The following is a 23,356-nucleotide window of genomic DNA, read 5'->3' on the forward strand; positions in this document are numbered from 1 at the left end:
TGGTAGCCCCTAGATGGTGTCTTTTTTTAATGCATCCCTTTCATGGGTAGTGCTTCAGAGTACTGTACAGCAAAGTAGTGTCTCCCATCTCTGCTTCTGCTGGTAAACTTCTCTTCACAGGTACTCTGGATGTCTTACACTTCCATTAGTCCAGAAAGGCTTCTCTTTCCTTGGAGTTTGTTAATCATCACTGCCAGCTTCTTTAGAGAGGGGATGTGAAATGCTTTTCACATAGTTTTGCTAAGAGTTGATCACTCTCTTCCTCCCTGAATTTTCTAAGCTTTTGCTTGCACTTTCTGCTTCTAGTATCTTGAGGGCACTATTTATTTGTGTCACTTGGTTCTTGTGTTTTATTCAAATTTTGTGCTGAGAATGAGATTGGGGTCATAGAAGATTTTTTGAAGTGTTAATCAAAAGCCAAGATGAAGAAATGTTTATACGTAAGGCAACAGCAAAAGTTATATGTATTACATAACAGGTACAGAGAATTAAATGTAACTTTTAAAATTCATTTGGTGGTATGCAGAAGCTAGCAATAGTCTTGGGACAATGTATTTTGCCTAGAATTCCTTTTCAGGGAACATTCATCCTGATGTGTATATTTTTTTCTCTCTGATTAGTAAATATTTGAATGAGTGTAAAGAAAACATGACTCAAGCTTCTAAAATCAGCAAAAACTATGAAGAGCTCCTTACACAGATTTCTGGATTCTTGGACATAGACATCAGAGAAACAGAGAAACCACAGGAACGTTTAACATCAAAGGTGATTGTGTAGGCAAATGTTTCTCTACAGCAATTTAATAAAAAAGTATTTAGTTGTCACAGAAGTAAAGCAAGTGATAGAGATCTTTGTATTTAATAATGGTTTGCAGACAGTGCTATCATTTAATGACAGATTTTTTTTTATACTGGACTAATTTTCAAAGGTGCTAAACACTAATAGGCCTCAGTGAACTCAGTCTGCCCTTACCTGCATAAATACTTTATCAGCTGGTAGCTCCCACACATAGCCCTGATTAGACACTTGGTTGAAAGATTTCCTCAAAATATTAACATGGGGGTCAACAGGTGATGTGTAAACTGTAGCACTAGATCTTAACTCTTATCTTGAGCTGACGTACCATTAAATGCAAACATCTGAAATGGCCTGCCCTAAAACAACCCTAACTGTGTCCTGTAATAAAATGCTGTAAATAACTTCGTGGTGCTTCTGAGACTTAATAATAAAACTTTATTATTTCTCTTCTCTTCTGAAGTTCCAATAACTAAGCTTCCGTTTAGGAAAGGAAAATTGTTTGTATATTCTTTTAACCTCTATCAATGCTGCTGAAAGACATTTTATTCTAATTTTTGCATTTTACTCATCTTCTGTCTACTCTTTGATCCCAATTTTTCTTCACTTTGGAGCACAATAGGTATTTGGGGAAATTCTATTTCATTATGTTCATAAGAGTACAGTCTTAATAAATCAAGATTTTCTAGGTATGTATCACAGTGAGTGTACACCCTCATAATATTGCATGATATTGCAAGCACACTGAAATTTTAATACTCTAAAAAAAGTTGTCACGCAAGATGCACTCTTGCATGCTTTAATATTAATAAGTTAATAATTAGAGCTTTATAAAGCATATCTTCATGTCTTTTAACAATGTAGTAATAAATCTAGTTGGGAAGTCTAATTTGTGCTGAAAGCTGTTCCTTAGGAAACCTTTTCTGGGGTCTTGGCACACCTATTTAGCTTCTTTTTCACATTATGGTTTTATTTAAGACAGAATTAATCCGTTTTAGTCTTAACAAATGTCTTGCCAGTAGGAATCAGGGTACATTTTTTGCTCACTCTTTGAAGTGCCCACATTCATCTATTCCACTGATTGGAAATAGCGTAGTGTACCAAAACAGCCCTAGAATCCTCCTGGAAAGGACTGCTTCTTCCAAAGTGCTGGCTGCTCATAATGCCAGCACACCCGGTATTTGGCCCTGTCCTTGAATGTGCTTATGAAATATCTGTTACAAACTCAAACCTCTCATGTTTAAAAAGTTTTGAGCATGAATTGCAGCTTTCTCATTCCAAATGAAAGGCACATGTCTTAAAAAGCCAGGCTGAAATGATTTGCTTTTCACATGGGGTAGCTGCATGGTCTGTTTTGTGACCTGCTTCATGTCAAGCACGGAGATGCAGCAGCAGTAGCTCTCCACCTGTTTAATACATCAAAACGTCTGTGTGGGAGTAAATCTGAATCACATTATGCTAAGGTGGGGGTTTACTGTGAGAACATGATTCTATGATTTTAATTGTCTTTCTATTCTTTTCATAATGAATAGTAGAGCGCAATTATAAATCTGACCTAGGGGTCACCAGTAACACCATGTCTTTATTGCCATGATTAGGAGCAGGTATAACTGGGATGAATATGTTTAATTGTTAAGAGCTTTTAAGAAGATACTAATATTTGAATTATTTCTCAAGGTCTCTGAAATATGTAAAGAAAATCTGTCACTAAAAGACCAGGTTGCTGCTCTTCAAGAAGCTGTGAATGTCCATGAGATGGAGTCCAAAGCTAACAGAGAAACTATCATGAGATTAGTTTCAGAAGTGGCCAAGGAGCAGAAAAAGGCAGCAGGATACTACCAAGACATGGAAAAACTTAATAAGGTACATAATTGCATGTCTTGTATGCTTGTCTGGTTTTCAAATGATTTCTTGAAATTTCAAATTAATTTTCAATAGGAATTACCTGAGAAAAAATGCTTCTGAAAAAATTATGTTGATTAGGGTCTTTCCTAAAAAGGACATTTTTCTAAGGTTATTTTCAACTTTTTGAAAGTGAGATATGAAGATGAAACAATAACATTTTGTAAAATTAGACCTGAGGTAGATTAATGTCTTTCAATGCTGTTTGCAAATTTCTATTTTTGCTTTCTTCTTAGTGTTGTAGCCTTTGTGCTTGCACAAACATGTAAATAAATGAATGTGTATATTGTTAATATCTGAGGCACAAGCATGCAGTGGTGCAAAAATGCTCTTTTAAATAACATTTATTTGATACTGCCAGTTTTCTGAGAATTTTTCTACTCAGTTTTTCAAAAATTCTAATGAGAAATTGAAAGGAATTGATAGGACACTATTCTTTCTTTTAAGGCACTGGAAGATAAAGTGCCTTGGCTTCCATACACCCTAGATTATCTTTTCAGTGCATCATAAATTTGTATTTCATAACCATTGGCTCATACCCAAAAAGTTGTAGGCAGTAGGATGGCTCTTGCAGGAAAGCACTGTTCACTGTTGGGAAGTCTTAGAGGAAATCTGTGCAGCAGGAAGGATGGTCAGATGAGAAATATAAGTTAAGTTGTAAGTCAAGTATTCACCAAATTCACCTAGCTATGATTTGGGAAGGAAAAGGACATGATTTAAGGATTGAATTGCTCCAGGAGAGTTTAAACTCCCCATTAAGGGCTTGTATATTTTAAAGGATGGATGAACAAAGTGCATTTATGTAGCAATTTTCCTTACTGCTTTGCACTTTGAGTGATGACTGTGAAAAGGAAGCAGTGTAGTGAAGCCAGAGCAAAGATTTCCTGCAGGTGAAACAGTGTGGTTAAACCTCATGGCCAGAAGGTGAGAAAATTAAAGAACCTTAGACTGCCAAATATGTAGCTGAGTTGTGTGTGACTGAGTTTGTAGGTTACCTAAACATAAAGGCAACCTTGTGCAAGTGAGTTTTCAAATGTAATACAGCATTTTCCCCACCCCTGGCATTCCTCTTTTCCTAAAGAAGAGACACCCACCATACACTTTAAAGGATATAGTGTTCTGATTCAGTTGTAAGCAAAATACTTAGGAGATGAGAAATAGCTGGCAGTGTGCTCTGGAGGAGAAAGAATTTGTGGGGAAGATAAATGTAAGTACCACAAGGGTCATAAATTTTACATTCTGCTGAAAATAGTTCTTACCAAGCTGTGTACAATTTTCTAAGACTCAATGGAACTGAGAGAGAACCCAAACCAAAAACTTAAACAGGTCCTTTTTGGGAACATTCTGTTTTCATGCTTCACTTCAAACACAGGTGTGTGAGGAAGAACAGAGTGTAGTTTACTCAGTAAGCCAGAAGCAGGAGATGTTTTAGACCAGGATCAGGGCTCCATTTGTGACTTGTTTTTCAAGTTTTCTCTGACTGCCAAAACATTTACCAAGTTCAGCTAGTTTTCTGAAAAATATTCTCCTATCATTATTGTGCATATGACAAATGAGTAATTTATTTAACCAATTTTACAGAAATGTCTTTCTAAATGATTGGCATTGCCTTTCAAAAGCATTGCCTTTGAAAAGCCCCATCTTCATGGAGGCTGCATATTCCTCCAGTGGCGTTTCAGTTTAGCTACTTACATTTGCAGACACTGAGTAAATCTGTGGAGAAGGTTTTGTGTTCACAAAAGCATATTAAGAAGTTCATTATTGAAAAAGAAAGTAAAAAACAAAAAATGCTTTAAGTCCTCACATGTAAAGTGTGATGTATGGGATCCCCTGTTCCCTTGATGGATGTCTTACTTGGTTACAGGAGGGGCACCAGCAGCATAGAGTCAGTCTGACTTTGCCATGTACTTCATGCTGCACATTCAAGCACATGAACGGAGTTGCATGTGTTGTGACATGTTCCCCTGTCAAGGTGAGAAGCAGAAATCCATACTGCTCCTATGCCAGAAGACTCATAATTGGCTGTGTGTTTCTGGGCTGTTTTCTGGGCTTAATTAATGGAATTGCCTGTAGCTGAATTCACCCAGCAAAGGCTGAGTACAAGTGACTCCTGCCTGCGTGTGCCTAAAGTTTTTAGGGCCAAACATTTCCGCCATCTTCAGTATTACAGATTGAGATGGCAGCCCATTTCCCCCAGTTTGCTCTTAAAATTCTTCCTAAGTGTATAGAGACCATCACACTGTTCTGTCAATCATCTCCAGCAAGATTCGGCCGCTGCACTGTCCCCTGCCACCCCTCTGAATAATTGCCTGTTTTAATTGCCAGGTAGTTCTCCACTCCTGTTCCTCAGGATTTCTGTGAATTCCTTCTCTTGACCAAGTGCTTTTTTTTATGTGCCAGGAGGGACATAAGCCTGTATTCAAAAATTCTTACTGAATAAAATGAAAGCCAGTTAGTTATGTTTTAAGGTTAATATATTTAAAATATTCTTTAGCATGTTTGATACTTGAGTATTTGTTGCAGTTAGCTGGAATTAATTCGAGGAACATTAACAAGTGAACAATAATTTTATCTGTTCCCCTCTCAGTCTCACTCTATGACAATATGAAGTGGCAAAGAATAAAAACCAGTAACTCTTAAAACTAATAAAAGTAAAAAAAGCAATTCAAGAAGCAGTTTTTTTCAATCTATTACTTTTTAAATTGCTGAATGTATGCTTCTATTTATTTCTGAATTTCTCATGTTTCTGATAGAATATTGCAAGATTTTGCTTCTGGAAAGCTGTAAATATCTGCATAACTTTATTATGGCTGCAATGGATATCAAATTTGCATTTAATGAAAAACAACTTTTAAACCCTGCCCAGATTTCTAGACTGAGAATCAGAATACCTGTCCATGCTTTCTGTATGTCCAGAAAGTGATTATTGATTATGGTAATCATAATTAGAGAATTATAACATTCTTTGAGAGTCTCTGTAGGTCCTTTAAAATGTCTTACTTACTCTAACCGAGTTTCTTTTTAATATTTAATAAATTCCTCTATGGTATTTATCTAAGGTATAGAAGAGGATACATATATTCTTCCAGATTAACTTAAATACAGCATTGCCATTGATGAATTACAAGAGCTAGTAAACTGTCTTGTTCTGTTTCACATCTTTGCTGATGATTCAACCTGAAAATATTTGTGATTTCCTTCTGAAGTGTTATTTTAAACATCTGTTTTTCAAAGATGTGCACCATGCAAAATCTTTAAAGAACATACTTGAAATGTAAGCAAGAAATTTCAATTAATACAAATATATATCTGCATGTACTACTGATGCAAAATTAATCAGTAGTCAATATTGACTTATATTGTTATGTTAATGAAAAAAATAGGTCTAAATAGTTTCTAATCAATATAAATTTATTAAAATAAATCAATTGTATGAAAAGTGTTAATTAAAATATGAAAATATAATTTAAGGAAATTGATTGAACTTGAGAAACATGGCTACATTTTGAATATTCCCAAATACTTAGACTGTAGGAGAGACAGCCAAATGATTTCAGGTTTTCCTTGTCCCAACAGATAGATACAGGAATGAGTTTCTCAGAACCTGGATTTTTTTTTCTTTTTTGTTTATAAGATGTCATTAAGAAAATATGTATTAGAGACAGGTTTCAGCAGATGTTTCCAGATTGAATCAATCTGGAGAAGACAAGAGATAAGAGCAAAACAGTTAACAATCCTTATGGTGTAACAGTGGTAACTGGAGGTGCAGCTGGTATAAGAATTCATCTGGAAGATACCTGCATTCTCTTTAATACCTTATATTACTCTTAATAAGATAATAAAGTATTGTGGGTTCTTTTTTGTATATGTATGTGTAGCTGACTTCAGCATATTGAGACCATGCTGCTGATTGGGGTGTCGGTATTAATAGAAAAATGGAATTATTTAGGTGGGAAAAGACCTGTAAGATCATGGAGTCCAACTGTTAACCCAGAACTGCCAAGTCCGCCACTAAACCATATCCCTAAGTACCACATCTGCAAGTCTTTCAGATACCTCCAGGAATGGTGGCTCCACCACTTCCCTGGGCAGCCTGTTCCAGTGCTTCATGAAGCACTTTGATGAAGAATTTTTTTTCCTAATATCCAATCTAAACCTCGCCTGACAAAATTCTGGGCCACTCCCTCTTGTCCTATTGTTTCTTAACTGGGAGAAGAAACTGACCCCCACGTGGTTCCAACTTCCGTTCAGGCAGTTTTAGAGAGTGACAAGGTCTCCCTTGAGCCTCCTCCAGATTAAACACCCCCAGCTCCTTCAGCTGCTCCTCATCAGACTTGTGCTTTAGACCTTTCCCCAGCTCTGTTGCCCTTCTCTGGACGTGCTCCAACACCTCAGTGTCCTTCTGGAACTCAGGGGCCCAAAACTGAACACAGGACTCAAGTTGCAGCCTCAGCAGTGCCGACTACAGGGAGACAGTCACTGCCCTGCTCCTGCTGGCCACACTACCTACGGCTGATACAGGCCAGGATGCCACTGGCCTTCTTGGCCACCTGGGCACAGCTGGCTCATGGTCAGCTGCTGTCAACAAGCACCCCAGGTCCTTTTCTGCCAGGCAGTTTCCCAGTCACTGTTGGTGGCTTTCACTTCTTTTATACCTTGATCTTTTGAATAAACTATGTTTGTTTTCAGCTGTTCACAATTTAACAAGACGGTGATTAGGTAAGATCCCTGGTACTGGCAAGCCATTTTAGCACTGCCTTTCTGAAAGGAAAAATACACACTGCTGAAAACTGTAATTGAAATAAATGACTCTTTATTGTTTGCTGTAATTACCATAATGTAGTTCTGAGCACAGGTGGGAATTTTCTATTAATAGGACTTGTCTAGAATAAAAAAGAGAAAATGGCAAGGAATCAGGCCAACATTTGTTTCTAAAACAGTTCTAAAATTACTTCAAAAAGGTGTAATAGCAAATAATTTCCTAAATGACAAGGGTTGTTTTTATTTGTGTTTTTGCATGATTGCCTTTTGGTAGCTATGAAAAATTTGAGTATTTTTAGTATCATATTTTTATATGTTATTTTCTAAAAGTGCCCTGCAAACTCCTTTTTTTTTGTCCACCCTCCCTGCTGATCTGCAGAAATGCTCCCAGATTTACTGCTTGATTGGCAGGTATTCAATTAATACAAATGGCATACTCTGCTCCACAGCAAGCACACACAGACCGTGAGAGACCCTTGAGTAATCACCATATTCATAACTGCTCCAGGAACAATTCTTTAACTCCAGTGTGCACAGTCATAACTCATATCAGTCCAATTATTGAGCCTTTACTTACCACTGAGACCTCCAGAGGAATCCCTCTCTGTAAACATTCCATCCTCCATAATAATTTAGTGTCTTGGGTGAAGTATTATTCTTTCCTTCTGTATCATGTGTGAATATTCTTTCCCATTTGTTCTTACCAATCAGAAAATGCCTTGAGAAATGAAGACTTATTCTTTGCTATATTTTTAGTTGCTTTCGCTGCAGAGATTTTTCTTGTATATGTGTGTGTAAGCACTCTTAATATTGGTATTGTGGGGAAAGGAAAGAGACTCACAAGACTTTATTTCTTTATGTTTAGATGGTGATTTTTCTTTATTTTTCCTCTCATAATTTGTTTTGGTGTCATGGGTCAGGATACAGAATTCTGTCTGTCTGCTCTACCCTGTTAGGTCAATATTTATATACAACTGATATAGATACATTTGTATTGGCTATATTTTATTTATTCCCAAGCAAACCTTGATTTGTCTGGTCCCTCACTTCTCATTTCTGTGAATAAATAATCTCAGGAATTTTTGCCACATTCAGATAAGCTGGTCTCAAAGATCACCTCTCATCACTATATTCAGGGAGACCGTGACTATTGTTTTGGTCACCTCTGAATTGTCAGGCAGTTGGAGTTGATCATCACTGCAGGCTACTTCCAACTGAAATATTCTATTTTATCCTATCCTTTTCCCTCTCAGTTGTAGTACTTTGGCTTTGTGACACGTCTTTTTCAGTGCTTGTTTTTCAGGTTTTTCAGGAAAAGCAAGATTTCAATAATTTTACAATAAAAAAATTGGTTTTGTTCACCTGCAAATTTTATTTATGTATTCCTTTTTTCAATCCAATATAAGATGTTAGCCTTTAGTGTGATTACAGCAGACTTCAGGTTTTCATCAGTTTCACTGGCAGTTCTCCTATGAAACCCTGACGTTGAGCGAACATGACGAATATGGGTCCTAGTTTCTCTGTCTGCAGTACCTGCTCCTGAGTTATTCCTTAATTTGTGTGTGGTGGAGAGGGTTTATAACTGATTTAAAAAATCTTGTTTAATTTTTCATGCACTTTTAGGATCTTGACAGTGCTATAATAAAGAGGCAGAGTTTAGAGATGGAGATCAGAAACCTCCAAGAGAAACTGACTGTTAACCAGAAAGCTTTGGAAACCTCAAAGCAGGAACTGCACAATTTGAAGAAATCTTCCAGGGAGCTAGATGCAAACTTGAAGAGCAGCAGAGAAGAGGCCAGGACTGCTCAGACCTCTTTAAAGGCTTTTAAAGAAGAAATTGCTACCCTGCTCAGCCATGGATCTGCAATAGTTAAACCTTCTGAGAGAGCCATTTTGGAGAGGATCCAAGAAATAAATCACAACGAGGAGACTAAAGAAATAGTAAGTCGGCAACTACTGCACTTGCCCAGTGTGTGTATTAATTCTCTTTGGGTTCCGTTTTATTTTATTCATCTGGTAGAGTGTTGGTTCTTTCTGCTTAGGTATTGAAATTACAGAAACCGTTCATTTTGTTGTCTATTTAAGGTAATATTATGTATTATTTAATATATAATTATATTATATATTATTTAATATATGTTTTACTAAGCAGGAAGAGTTCAGAAATTAAATTAATAACAGATGCTGTTAAGAAGAAAAGACTTGGAATGGTCTTTGAGTTCCAACATTGAAATTTGGTTTCTGTGCCAGCAGACATCAAAGTTGGCTGTTTGGTTGCTATGATTTACTGAAACATGTGAACAAGTATGGATTTGCTGCTGCAATGGTGACTTCAAGAACTGACTTCTTTCTCAAAGCAGATATAATTGATGAGTTGCCACAGGCAACTTCTTTCCCTCCAATCCTCAAAACCTGCACCTAAAAATAAATATGTATTTTTACACTTACATCTAAACATTGTTCGCCATCCAGGAGAAGGTAAAAGGGAGGCTCTGGGTTGAGGCATTTGGGCTGGTAGTGTTTACAAATTTGTATTTGAATATATAGATAGAGAAGGGACAGCTTGGGAGGAGGGTGAGTCAGAATGCAGCCTTACCAATAGCAGTACCCTGACACTGCACTGAAGTTTCTTGCTTGCTTGCATAAGCATTTATTAATTTTGTCAGTGAAGACTATTTATAAAATCAAAAGTCACACACTAAATCAAAAGTTGCTTTCAGTGAGCTGCTGAAAACCAGCTTTGGTGTCCTTGCCAGATTTTAAAATTCTAGCATCTTCTGCTGATGTGATAGTTTTTAATGACAGCAAAAGATTTTGTATTCTGTCCAAGGCTGGAAATAGTTCTTGAAAATATCCTGTGCATTTTGATGAAGTATTTAAAAAAACCCCTAAAACAAAAAACCATGCCATTGGCATTCTTGCCCACCTGGGCACACTGCTGGCTCAATTTCAGCCAGCTGTTGACCAGCAGCCCCATGTTCTTTTCCACCATGCAGCTTCCCAGCCACTCTGCCCAGCCTGTAGCAATGTTGTGACCCAAGGGCAGGACCTGGCACTTGGCCATGTTGAACCTCATACATTGGCATCAGCCCATTAATCCAGCCTGCCCAGATCCCTCTGCAGCGCCTTCCTGCCCTCCAGCAGATCTACACTCCGACTCAACTCAGTGTCATATGTAAAATGGTCATAGTTTGAAATTATCCAGTAGCCACATTAAAACAAAAAGGAGGAAGGGGCGTTTTATTTTGCAGGCTGACTGATCAAGCACAAGTCATAGGAAAGAGAAATTGTGGAGGTCAGAACTGCAGGACCAAAAATGCAGCCTTTGTAAGATGATGGATCAGGCATGGGTGGGTAACAAGGGTGCAACCTTGTTTTAGGAAATGCCTACATTGTGGGTTTTCGCTAAGCCAAGGATGAAAGTTACACCAGGATGCCCCAGGATGATAAAAAGCCAGCTTGGTGGTTTTTTGCTCTCCACTTCTGTGGTACAGTCCTTCAATTTCTCGTGTTTATGGAGGCTCTGAAGCCTCCAAAACCCCGTTGCAGTCCCTTTTCAGCCTGATAAAGGGGCTCTGGGTTCTCTGGCAGCAGCACATCTCTGGGGGAACAAGTTACTGAAACTGTTGTTCCTGCTGAGTGATGTGAGATGCAGAAGAGCATAAAATGTGTTTGTGGGTTCTTGCAGATTCATTATTGTTTAGTGTTGTCTACTGTATGAGCAGCAGTAATTTCTCAGTGTTTTTTAGGCAAGTTGGGTGCAAACTGTTGTTTGTATTTAATTGTAGTAAGATTTGGAAACCTTTCAGTGCCATTAAAATTAATGAGAGCTCTGTGTACTTACTGTTCATTTCATTAACATAAACCAACAGGATGCTTAAAATGAAGAGGCTGCTTGCAGATGAGTGTCTGAACACTGAGTTACAAATGCAATATAATTAATTATGTAACCAAATTATTATATGACAGTAAGTAGAAGACAGAGGCAAACAAGCAACTTTGTGTATAGAACTGTCTTTCAGTATTTGGCTGTAGTGTAACTAGATACTTTCAAGCATTTAATTTATTAATAGTTTACAACTTAAAATCCATTACATTATATGTAGGTGTTGTAAAGTTAACAGTAAAGAACTAGAAGTTTTTTCAAAATTGTTCTAGTTGCTTGTTTTGAGATTTTATCCTTTTATCCTTGGGCTCTGGCTAGATTACAGAAATTATTATCACTATATTTTTTAGCAAAATCTTTTAGTCACTTAAACACTGTTTAACAGTTAACAATTGGGAAACACTCCTCCGAGACTTAATTATCCCTATCTACATTCTCCCCTACATTCTGCATGTATTTTCTAAATAGCTTATATTATTTTTCTAATCAACCCCTCAATAGAATAGTGATTTTTTGGGCTTATTTTAAAGAATGACAGCTGACTACCAGGTATTGCTGCTGTGCCCACATGTTTGGAAATTTTGTGTCTAAATTAGTTTGTATTGATTTTTTAATAGATAGCAACACCTTTCAGTCATTTGACTCATCTTATGTATGATATCTGCTGTTCACTTTTGGGTGTCTTACATGTCACCCCTTCTGCCATTTTCTGCCGATGGTTATAGCAGATTTTTCTTTTTGACTTTTTAAATGCATGTGTTTTAAAGATAGATATTTTGCCCTGTTTTTAATCATTTGTTGGTTTCATATCTTCCTAGCATTTCCCAACTAACCCCATATGCTTTGTTGCTTTGCTTGCTCCCTAGATGGTATCTCAGCTTGAAACCCAATTAGCTAAATTGGGTGAAACTTTGGAAAATCAGACCAGATTGTACCATGAAGCCCTGGAGAGGAGCAGTAAAGCTGAAAAATGTTCAGAGAATTTCCACGATCAGCTGAAGCACTTGGAAGAGGAATTATTAACTGGAGACCTGATGCAAGATGGATTGAAGCTTGAGAAACAAAAAGTAGTTGTACACATTATTTACTTAAAGAATAGAAGTCACTAAAGGCAGAGACACAGCTCATTGTATTGCTTTGGTCACTTGGAACACTGCGAGTAATGCGAAATAGCAAAGTCAGACGTCATATAGGGAGTAGTAATACCTTTTCTTTGACCAAAAATTGCAGTTGGAAGATGTAGCTAAGCTTTTGAGCTCCAAGTCCATTATTGTGAAACAAAACAAACAAACCAACCAAAAAAAAACCCAAGCAAAAAAAAAAAACCCCAAAGCCAAACTACACCCCAAAACCATCTTAAAAGAAGTCCCTGTAGGTACATCAGAAGTGCTTCAATTATTCTCTGCTCTCAAAATGTCTCTCATCACTATGTCTTTTTCTAAAACATCGTCCGGTCTGCAATCTCTCAAGATCTCGTAGTCTTTGATTCTTTTATATTCTTAGACAATCACGGCTACTAGGATTTTTTGTTAATTGTATGAATAAACACACTGTTAGCCTGTAACTCATTCACATAACAAAGAGTTTGAAAAATGACATAGTACCTGGAAAGCCAAACACTACAGCTAAGAAAAGCAAAGTTTTAGCATGTTGCCAGGCCAGGATTAATGCTTAGAAAGTTGTATTTGCAAAGAATCATCAATTCTGTGCTATTTGTTTTGCCTTAGACTATGATACACTAACTTTTTTGAATGAAGCATCCACTACATTGGGAGAAAACCAGAAAAAGGAGCTGTTTCTTCAGCTCTGCTTCCTCTGTGAATAACATGTGGCCCTAGATTCTTAAATTTCTCTCTAGATTTTGCTCCAATCAAGAGAATTTTCTTGGGATTTTTTTTCTTTAATGAACAACTTCAGTACTTCTTCTGCTACTGTTTTTAATTTTTTTAATCAGAAGTATCATGAGACAAAAAGGTATTTTTGCTAACGAATCAGTTGTGAAACTGGTTTGTTGGTGGGATGATATTTTTGCTGTTTGTTTTGTCATTTCTTTGCAAAGAAAATGGTCTGCTACAGAGGAAACAAAATGAAACAGTTCTTAGTGGGAAGGAGGGCTTTGGATTTTCCAAGACAGGCTAATTGAGAGCAAGGGACTAAAGCAATTTTTAAAGAGCTGGTAGGGCAGGACAAAAGAAGGAAAAAAACAGATTGCATAATATTTTGTATCTGCATGTGTTCACACATCAGCAAACCAGATGGAGATGCCATTAAAATAATCTTAAAAGCAATTTGTAAACCAGTAACTTATCTCTAAACCTTGCTGGTCCAAAGAAGGGCTGAAGGCTGACCATGTTAACATTCCTGCATCTCCTTGGACTACATTGTGTGTCATCCATGGCATCACTGCTATCAGTTACATCTGGTTTAGAGCTCACAGTACTGGGCAATCACAGCACTTGCAGTATTAGTTAGGACACAGCAGTCCATTCTAACTTCTCCCTGCCAATGCACAGCCATGCAAAACAACAGAGCTCCAGACAGGAACTAAAGTCAGAGGCAGGAACATACCTGCTGCTGCAGAGAAGCAAACCCAAGTTTTCCTGCTAAAAAGATAAATATAGTAGATCTAGGGATTTATGAACAAAATAAGTATTGACTAAAAAAAGGACATAAAGAGAATTTGAAGTTGTGTCAGGAGTATGCCCAATTACACCCTTTCAGTATTATTTCTTGTGGGTAGTGTACTTGGCTATGTATTGCTGGCTGCCACTGTAGCAGGAATTGCTTTTAAATTGTACTTCATGACTTTTAATGAAGTTTTATTATTCTTCTGCCACCTTTCCCACATCTTAGTATCTGAAATTTCTGGAGCAACTTAATGAGAAGATGAAGCTGGATAGCCTAGCAGCAGAGGTTGGATTTGATATGACTATGGATGCAATTCTGGCCCGAGTAGAGCAGTTGGTGAAACTGGAAGGTGACGCGGTGGTTGAGAACAAGACTGTGGCATACAGCCTCAGAAGGAAGGTATGTGAAAAGGACATACCATTCAAAGATAAACATATGGCTGTGTTTCTGTAGTGGCTTGCTAGAGGCAGCAGACTGTATATGTGCAAAGAATTTCAAAGATGTCCATGACATAAAAAGAAGATAGTGAATGATTGCAAACTTTGCAAAAAGACTGCATTATTGAAATAAGTAAACCTACCGGTCGGTTGAACACTATACTGCTTTTCACAACTTCTTAAGAAAAAACTATGAAGTTATGGATATTTATATCTGTGTATTTGTCTACTTTTTAATACACATTTATAGTTCTGTAAACAGCTGCCATTAATATTTAAATCTAAAAGGATCTGCCAAGGAGGGAGGCACATTACACAAACTTCTCTAGGAACTAGTAGAGTGTTGGTTGTACTTCATCAAGAATTTCAACAATTCCAACAAGAACTGTTCCTTCATTCAGTTGTTCCTACAGGAACAAGTCTGTTCAAATTTGGTCAAACACCCCTCTGTCATCCTGTTATGATACAGGGAAATCTTTTGGGTTTAAGCTTGTCAGAACAGTATAGAGCTGGGAACTGGGTCTGTTTAAAGTTTAAAACAATAGAGAAGCACAATGAATTGGTAATACAAGGAGCATCAAATTAAGGTATATATGTTGATACTTCACAGAATTTTCAAGAGAGAAAGAGGAGTTCAGGTTGTATATGCAACACGAGGATTAAATTTGCAATTATGTAGCACCACTGCCTTTCACATATATTTTTTCCAATGTCCTTGTGTTTGGAAATCAAGCTTAAGGCTCAGAAAGAAAAACTTGAAAGCAAAGAGCTGCACATGAGTCTTCTGCGGCAGAAAATAACCCAGCTGGAAGAAGAGAAGCAAGTGAGGGCTGCCTTAGCTGTGGAAAGGGATGAGGCCAATCTTGCTGTCAGAAAGTTACATAAAATGATAGAGAGGCTACAGAAGCAGCTTGATCTGGCCAGGGAAACAAATACTGATCTCAAAGCCAAGCTGTCTGAAACCAGTGAACTTAAGGTGAGTTAAAAGATTGTCTCAATCCTTTTTTCTATTCCAGCTGGATACAGCTGGACTTCATTTAAAATAAATGTGTTCATGGAGAACTGCTCAAATGTAGGTGGCGAAAGCAAATATAGTATTACAATGTTTTGGGTATTTTACAATTTGTCTTAATATGCTAAGTAGAATCTGCAAAGCACAATGTAAATTTTCCGGCTAGTGTAAGAAAAATACAATATATGCATCCCTTCTTTCCTGTTGATGTGACTGTCATCTTGTATTTTCCCATGCACTGCTCACAGAAGGTCTATTCTGATAGGTATGGGGGGGAAATAACAGGGAAGATGCTTAATTTTAATTGTTTCTATGTTTCATTACATAGCAGTAGTAATATATTACCTGCTTCAACTCGGGTGAATACAAGTAGTTTGCAGCCATTGATAGCTTGCCACCACTAGGAGAAAGGAAGATTGATTTTATGGGACTTAGTGTCTTGCGGCTGATGGAGTGAAATAGCCAACTATGAGCATGTTCCCACTGAATAATTTTTACCAGCAAAACATTTGGCAACACTTTTTCATACTATTTTTCCAGGGTCTGGAAGAGAGTAAACCCTCACTGTGGATTTTCTCTTCTGTCCAGATACCTCTTTCCACAAAATCTGTAGAGGATTAACTGTCATTGAAGGAAAAATCTTTTCGTTAATCGTGTTGAAATAGGCCAGTCTCCTTTAATAACTTTTCAGTTCACAGGTACACGTGATGATTAATGAAGAACCCAAAAGAAACCACACTAAAGTGCTTATTCATGATCACTCCTGATATTTTTATTATTTGCTCAAGTTAGATGAAAAAGTATGACAAATTTAACACTTCCTTATCTTATTGCAGATCAAAACTTTGGAGCAGAGCAGAACAATAGAGGAACTCAGTAAGTCTCAAGGCAAATTGGAAAGAATGAAAGAAAAAGCTGAGAAACAACTTAGATCTGCCAAATCAGAACTTCTTTTAAAGGAGTGTAAAGCTGCTGAAGACAAAGAAAAAACCAAAAATATGTTACAAGCAGTTACCAGTGAGATGAAGGTGCTTAAAACAACCCTTGCAGAACTAGCAAAAAGAGAGAGACAGGTAGGTGTATAGGTGTTTGAAAAGTGCTAGGTGTACCTAAGAGTGTAGGAAAATGGTATAGGTGGAGCAGCTATCCAGCTGTACTTAAAACTGTTCCAAACATTATCAAACAATGAATTTTTAGCTCACACTTGTGAGCCAGAGTGACAATTGTGATTGCAAAGCTATTCCACAAGTTAAGTTTTGCAAGAGAATAGTAAATACAGGCATTATTTTCTTTGCTCATCACCAAATATTGCATCACCTTTTAGAGAGCTATCAAAATGCTGTAAATCCTAGTATCTCTTTTAAAGTATGTCTTTTTCCAAATACTTTAGGTATTTGGTAATGTATCAACTTCTCATCTGTTTCCTTTTGTTTCTTACACATCCATCTCTTGCACTTTCTCCTTGCCAGTTGTAAGAGATTCAACAAGACTAAGTCATAGGAGGAAAGGAAGCAGCCTCAAGTTGTGCTGGGGGAGTCTAGATTGGATATTAGGCAAATTTATTCACTGAAAGGTTAGTCAGGCATTGGAACAAGTTGCCCAGGGGAGTGCTTGAGTCAACAATCCCAAAGGTATTTAAAAGATGCCTAGACATGGTTTAGTGATGGACTTGGCAATGCAGGTTAAGAGCTGGACTTGATAATCTTAAAGGTCTTTTCCAACCTAAATGATTCAATGAGTCTGTGTTACTGTGTATAGGCCACAAATCCAAAGAACACTGGAAAATACAAGAAACGTCCGTCCCCCCCCCCCCAAACCCCCCAGATTTAATATTGAATGTAGTTATTTTGGATCAATTTGTGACATATAACTTTGTTAAAGTTTAGATCAGAAAAATTTTTGTGGTAACTCAGAGGGAGAGTATAATTTGTGGGAAACATATTAGTAAATGTGTTCCATTCTAACTTCAAAAAATTGTGAAGTATGTATGTTATTGCCCTGCATGTTGTGTTTTTGAGCAATGCTATAGGTGGCATAATTGCTGAAAGCAAATTGGACGTTTCTTTAAAGTAAAAAATTTGTAATTTTAAATTTATTTCAACTGCCTAGAATTTTATTAGTGCTGTATGTTGGGCTTAACAATGACTCTGAATGAAATTTAAGAATGTTATTTCAGAAAATTAGTCTAGAAATTTTTCTTTTTATTTTCATGGAGAGAAGACCAACAACCTGGGGATCTTTTCACCCCTGGAAATCTTTAGCACGGTTTTTGTTTTATAACAAAGATTAGAAATTTGGCAGGAAAATTTAATTTCTTCATATATCGCATGAGGAATCCAAGCATCCGGCACAGAGAAGATATTAATTATATGGAGGAAATTATTCCATGGAGTCATACATCGAGTATTTTGCTAAAAGCACACAAATGTTGGATTTTTACTGTCTGAATCCAAGGGCATTTCAAACCACTTGAATATTGTTGCAATACTCTTTGGACTTTTTTTTTTTTTGTTTTCTTTCTGTTGGAATAAGACCCCTTCTACTTTCTTGTAGTTACAGGGTGAAAATAAAATATAGTATCTGCTTTTTACTTCCCCAAACCCCTGCCCCTCAATATCTTGGGTTAATGCTCTAAATTACATTCATTGTCTGTTTTTTACTTCTGATAATTTTACTCACTGAATGGAAGATGCAAAGAAAATTTAGCAGGAATGCTGTTTCCTTAGCACAGCTTTGTGTTTGAGTCTTTGGTGACGTTTATCCTTTATTATTTCTCTCCTTCATCCAAAGGCTGGATCTTTGCAGAGTGCTGCCTTGATCTTCTAATGTAAAGTCTGTATGGAAACAAATTCCAGCTTTGCTGCCTCCTTATCTTGTCTGTGATCCAGATGTTTAAAAAAAAATCTTTAGCTTCTGCTAAATACTACTTGCCTAACATACTGCCAGAGCCCCGCATCGGTGACCTCCTGAACTAGTGTAGAAGATAATATATGGGAACTTTGGGGTTTTGGCGTAACATTGTTCCAACATTTGATCCAAGACATTGCACTGCCTTGGTGATACAGGTAGCTGGGACTGAATTCTCAAATCATAGAATTGTGGAATGAGTTGGGTTGGAAGGGACAGTAAAGATGATCTAGTTCCAACACACCTGCCATGGGTAGGGACACCTTCCACTAGACCAGATTGCTCAAAACCCCATTCAACCTGGCCTTGAACACTTTCAGGGATAGGGCGGCACAACTTCCGTGGGCAAACATGTTCCAGTGCCTCACTACCCTCCCAGTAAAGAATTTCATCCTAATATCTGATATAAATCTCTCCTCTTTTAGTTTAAAACCCTCCCCTCTTTTCCTATTGTTATATGCCTGCGTAAAGTGTTGCTCTCCCTTTTTTTTTTTTTTTTATAAGCCCCCTTTAAGTACTGGAAGGCTGTTATAAGCTCTCCCTGGAGCCTTTTCTTCTCCAAGCTGAACAACCCCAACTCTCTCAGCCTGACTTCATAGAAGAAGTTCTTCAGCCCTCTGATAATCTTTGTAGCCCTCCTTGGGAGCTGTTCTAACAGGTCCATGTCTGTCTTGTGCTGAGGACTCCAGACCTCAGCTGTGTTCTGTATTGGTTTCCCTATTTGTGTTTCTGAACTGATGGCAGCTCCTCAGGGTTTGAAACAAACTGTCTTTGGCAAGGTCTTGGAAACTGAGACCTTGTTTTCAGGAAAGCAGCAAACCCCTTTCCTCACAGACTCTAACTGCTTTAGAATTCTGCACAGTGTTCTTGGGGTCAGAGACATTTCAGGACTGTCTGTCTCCTTCTTGCCCTTAGCCCTTGGCATGATTGGTGGAGTGAGGATGCTGCTACACCAGAACATGAGTCCAGTTTCTTGATGGTTTTGATGATTTTGTGGCATTTTCAGTCTCTTATATTCTTGGGAATGGGGATCTTGGCATTCAAATAGATAGCAAGAAAAGCGTATTTCCTCAAATAGTAACATTTTTCTCTTTTGTGTGTAGATGATAAGGGGTATTAAAGCATTTGTTGTTTTGGCTGTGTAATTTATTTTCTGTTGAAGCGGCCTTGAAGCTTGACTGATAATGATCCATACTGTGAGTTGAGAAGAGTAAATCAGCAGAGATGACAACTACTTGTGGATGTCTGTCCATTTGGAACTGCAGAGAGAAAGCTGGTGTCTTTAATTACTTTACCACATACCATTCCTATGACATTTTCAGCAGCTAGGCACAGAAGAAAAACAAGCATTTTCCTAAGATGCATCTTGAATTTGGGCTGTATCCTAATTCAAATCAAAGTCAGACTGTAGGATGTGCCAAAAACTTCTACCTTTCTTCTGCCTTCCTCCTTTCCTTTTTCTCAAGATAGTGCAGGGTGGAGGGGAGCAGTGGCAGATAGTGGTCAAGGACGAGCACCTTAGCCTGTGCTCTGGGATGTGCCCACCAGAGTTTCCAGTTTGTATAATTTGTGGTCATCTGGGTCAGGTAAAAGTGTGTTTTCCTCAGTTTTTGTAGTTGAGTCAGCAGGAAAGATATGCCTGTGAAAGATACTAAAGAAACACTTGAAAAATGTATTTTGTGTTTGAGATACTTGACATCTCAACTGTTTGTGTTTTGTGATTTGAGGTATGCCCCAAAGGGCTGTTTCTGTCCTCTTCTGCTCTCTGTATTGAGCAACAGCAGATATGCCTATATTTAGCACTGATAATACAAGTGCTTGTGTTTGTATGTATGCCTATGTGTATGTGTTTTCCCTGACATCTCCTTTGCCTCCTATTTAATTTATTCCCCTCCATTTGCTCTCGCAGCTGGCAGATTTCCGAGAGGTGGTCTCGCGGATGCTGGGCCTTGACATTGCCAGCCTGGCTCTTCCTGACTATGAAATCATTACACGCCTTGACGGGCTGATTCGCTCTCATCAGCACCATTTCTTCCCCTGTGTCTGCCCCAAAGACATGGCAAGGACCCCGCAGGAGCAGCAAAGAAACGTGCAGCTTCTTGACTGAAAGGAGACGGAGCAAAGTAAAATTTTCTGTTTGCTTCCTTACCTGCTAGACACCCACAGAAAACAGATCCTTGTTTTTGTTCCCTACTCTACAGACACCAGCTAGGGCTGATTTTTAGAACTTCAATAGCGAGACTGAGCGGAATGGGTAGAGTAAAGTCAGCAGCCTGGAGATGGCACACAGAAAATCCCTGGGCAGCATAATACTTCAGTTATGAAAATGATAGGCACCACATCAACAATACCCTCGAGTTTCACTGCAGAGGCATTGAAGTCATGGGTCACGCAAGGTCAGTTCACAGTTTTGAGAAGTTACTGAATGTCCTCTTCAGTGGCACTGTTTGTGTTTTACCTCTGGGTGACAGAGACGAAACCAAGTAGAGGTAGTCCTGCTTCTGTTCCTCTTGCCACATGGGACCTCTCTGCATTTTTACACATAAGGGCTTTAGCTTCAAGACAGTTATCTGCAAGTTAGAGCATTATCTCAATTTTGGAACAAGAGATGTTTTTTGCTTCTGCTAGTTTCTTTTGTCTGCTCATATGGCAAAACAAAAAATTTCGCTTTTGCAGCAAAGGCTTTCTCAAAAGGTCCTGTCATGTGCCTCATGTAGATATATCTGGTAAAACTGGGTGTTGGCCTTGGTAATGATGCCTTGAAAATTTTGCTTCCAGCTACTGTATTCCATGGGCAATTAATTCACAGGCCAAATAAGTGGCAATTCTTCTGGGTTAATTAAAAATTATTTTTAAACTCTTGTTCACTACAGAAAATAGTTGAACTACTAAAGTGTTTATTTTCAGACAAGTGATGATGAGGTGTACAAAACTACCTCTTAGTCATAAAAACTTCTTTTTGAGTGTTGTTAAACTTCATGATTTTTTAAAAAGAAATATGGACAATAAATCTGTTTTAATAGCAAATTCAAACTTGATTCTGTAGTTTCAGCTTTCTCTTCCCATTATATGTTTTCTATGGATGTGTAGAACAGTAAAGAAGACTTACCTATTTATGTCTGACCATTTGTGGGCTTTCTACAGTATCTCAGCAAATGATGACCCACTCAGTAAAACTGAACACACTATTTTAAGAAAAATGACACTTTTTCAAGTAAGAGTGGTAATTTTGGTACCTGGCTGGGGACTCAAAACATGCTTTTATTTCATTTGCTTCTGAAGAATTGTTTCTCAGTGACTTGCTGTAAAATAAAAAAATAAACACACAAGCTTTTGTAAAATCAGTAATTTGAGGAGATAGAGATAAATCTTGCGTAAATTCTTATGCTTCTGTGGCTAACTGGATTAAAATAAATTTAATTTCTTGTTTTACAATGTAACACTGTTTTGAGGGGAATGACTTCAAACTGAAAGAGAGTAGGTTAGATTAGATATTAGGAAGAAATTCCTTTCTGTGAGGGCAGTGAGGCACAAGTTGGACTGAGAAGTTGTGGATGCTCCCTCCCTGGAAGTGTTTAAGGCCAGGCTGGATGAAATGTAATTTTTAGGCATGATATGTTGATTGAGAATTTAGAGTGTGGGAAAGGATGCAATAATTTTATAATTATTTGTGAGATAATACAGGTAGTTTCACTTTGTGTTTTGTTGGTTTTATAGGCACTTCTGTTTGATTTATTACTAAAGAACAAAACCTGTTTTCTTCATCCACATTAATATATATCATACAGAGCATGATTTACTGTATTTTGAAAATTAAGTAAATTGAATTACAAATTTAGGTCCACTCAGCCCAGATAATACATTCATAACATTAAGAAATAGTCTCTGAGACTGACAATTATAAAGTAAGTTTGCATTGTGAAACGATTTCCTGATGTCTGCCTGTTCCTAGAGACTTGCAGCCTTCCTGTCGTTCTCGTTAGTCCCGTACCCTGCCACCCTGTGACTAGCCCTGGCACCAGCAGTGAAGTTCCAGCCCCACAGAAGCCACCAGCAGAGTTCTCAAAATTATTTCAGACAAGGCAGATTTTCACATGAAGTTCACAGCAATGCTTCATTACTGGTTTGCATGCTAAGCAAGAAGAAAGAATAAAGGTTTTCCAATGCCTGTTTTTTTTCTTTTTAGCACAGCAGATCTGTCTTTTCTGAAGTATTACTGCTCACCATGCTCACAAAGGAATATGACCTATTATCTGACTACTAATACTGCCTGTATTTACTTTACTTGTGGAAGCGTACTGACATATTTCTTCATTTAGCCAAAGCAAATAAATAAATAAATAAATAAGAAGCAATTTGATGGGAACAAAGTTCAGGTGATTTTTGACTTACATAATTTAGGTTACCCCTGAAAGAACTGACTTTCAGTTTTCAAGGCTTGTTTCATACAGCACGGAAGTTAGTCTTTGTTTTGGAAGAAAAGTTAGATGAGGCTTATAAATGTTTTCAATGTTTGTTTCAAATGTTTTCTTCTGTTTTAAACCAAGATGCATTCAACACAAGACAGGCATTGCAAGTGTGTGTTAAGGTTGTGTCAGCAGACACCCCTCCTCCTGTAGATTATTTTTGCTAGGTTTGTCTGTATTCATAAAAGGTGTGGGATCAAGAGTTTTCTTTCTGTTCATTATTGCTCTTTTATTGTGGTAAAAGATTCTTGATTTATCAGCAGAACACATATGAAAATAGAAGTAATGTGTGTTAACTCCCAAAATGGTACAGCTACAGAACTTCCTTTTTTTTCTCCAAAGAACAGCTGAACCAACTCCAATGAAGGCAGCTTTACTACGAAGTGTTAAGGCAAAACTCAACAAATTAAAATGTTGCAACTGTAGATAATGAAGTGAAATAATTTACATGCTATAAACATTGTAAAAATAAAATCACAAAGCAAATAGGAAAACAAGTGTTATAGTGTTATGAGTGTATTAAAGTACATGGAACTGAATTTTTGCCTATGCATCCTGTTGT

General features: G+C 37.5%; 1 protein-coding gene across 1 annotated transcript in view; it reads left to right on the forward strand.

Annotated features, from left to right (window-relative positions):
* The window catches only part of CCDC170 (coiled-coil domain containing 170), a 35,082-nt gene extending 13,226 nt beyond the window's left edge, over window positions 1-21,856 (forward strand). The window contains exons 5-12 of the mRNA XM_042017164.1: window positions 621-765; window positions 2,473-2,658; window positions 9,082-9,399; window positions 12,211-12,411; window positions 14,198-14,371; window positions 15,143-15,385; window positions 16,258-16,494; window positions 20,238-21,856. Of these exons, the coding sequence (XP_041873098.1) occupies window positions 621-765; window positions 2,473-2,658; window positions 9,082-9,399; window positions 12,211-12,411; window positions 14,198-14,371; window positions 15,143-15,385; window positions 16,258-16,494; window positions 20,238-20,435 (1,702 nt within the window). The 3' untranslated portion in view covers window positions 20,436-21,856. The remainder of the gene's footprint in view (window positions 1-620; window positions 766-2,472; window positions 2,659-9,081; window positions 9,400-12,210; window positions 12,412-14,197; window positions 14,372-15,142; window positions 15,386-16,257; window positions 16,495-20,237) is intronic.
* The last annotated feature ends 1,500 nt before the right edge of the window (window positions 21,857-23,356 follow it).

The sequence above is a fragment of the Corvus kubaryi genome, unplaced genomic scaffold, assembly GCF_017639235.1.
Source record: "Corvus kubaryi isolate FWS band 111438036 unplaced genomic scaffold, C.kubaryi_AGA036_p1.0 split3-73, whole genome shotgun sequence".
NCBI lineage: Eukaryota > Metazoa > Chordata > Aves > Passeriformes > Corvidae > Corvus > Corvus kubaryi.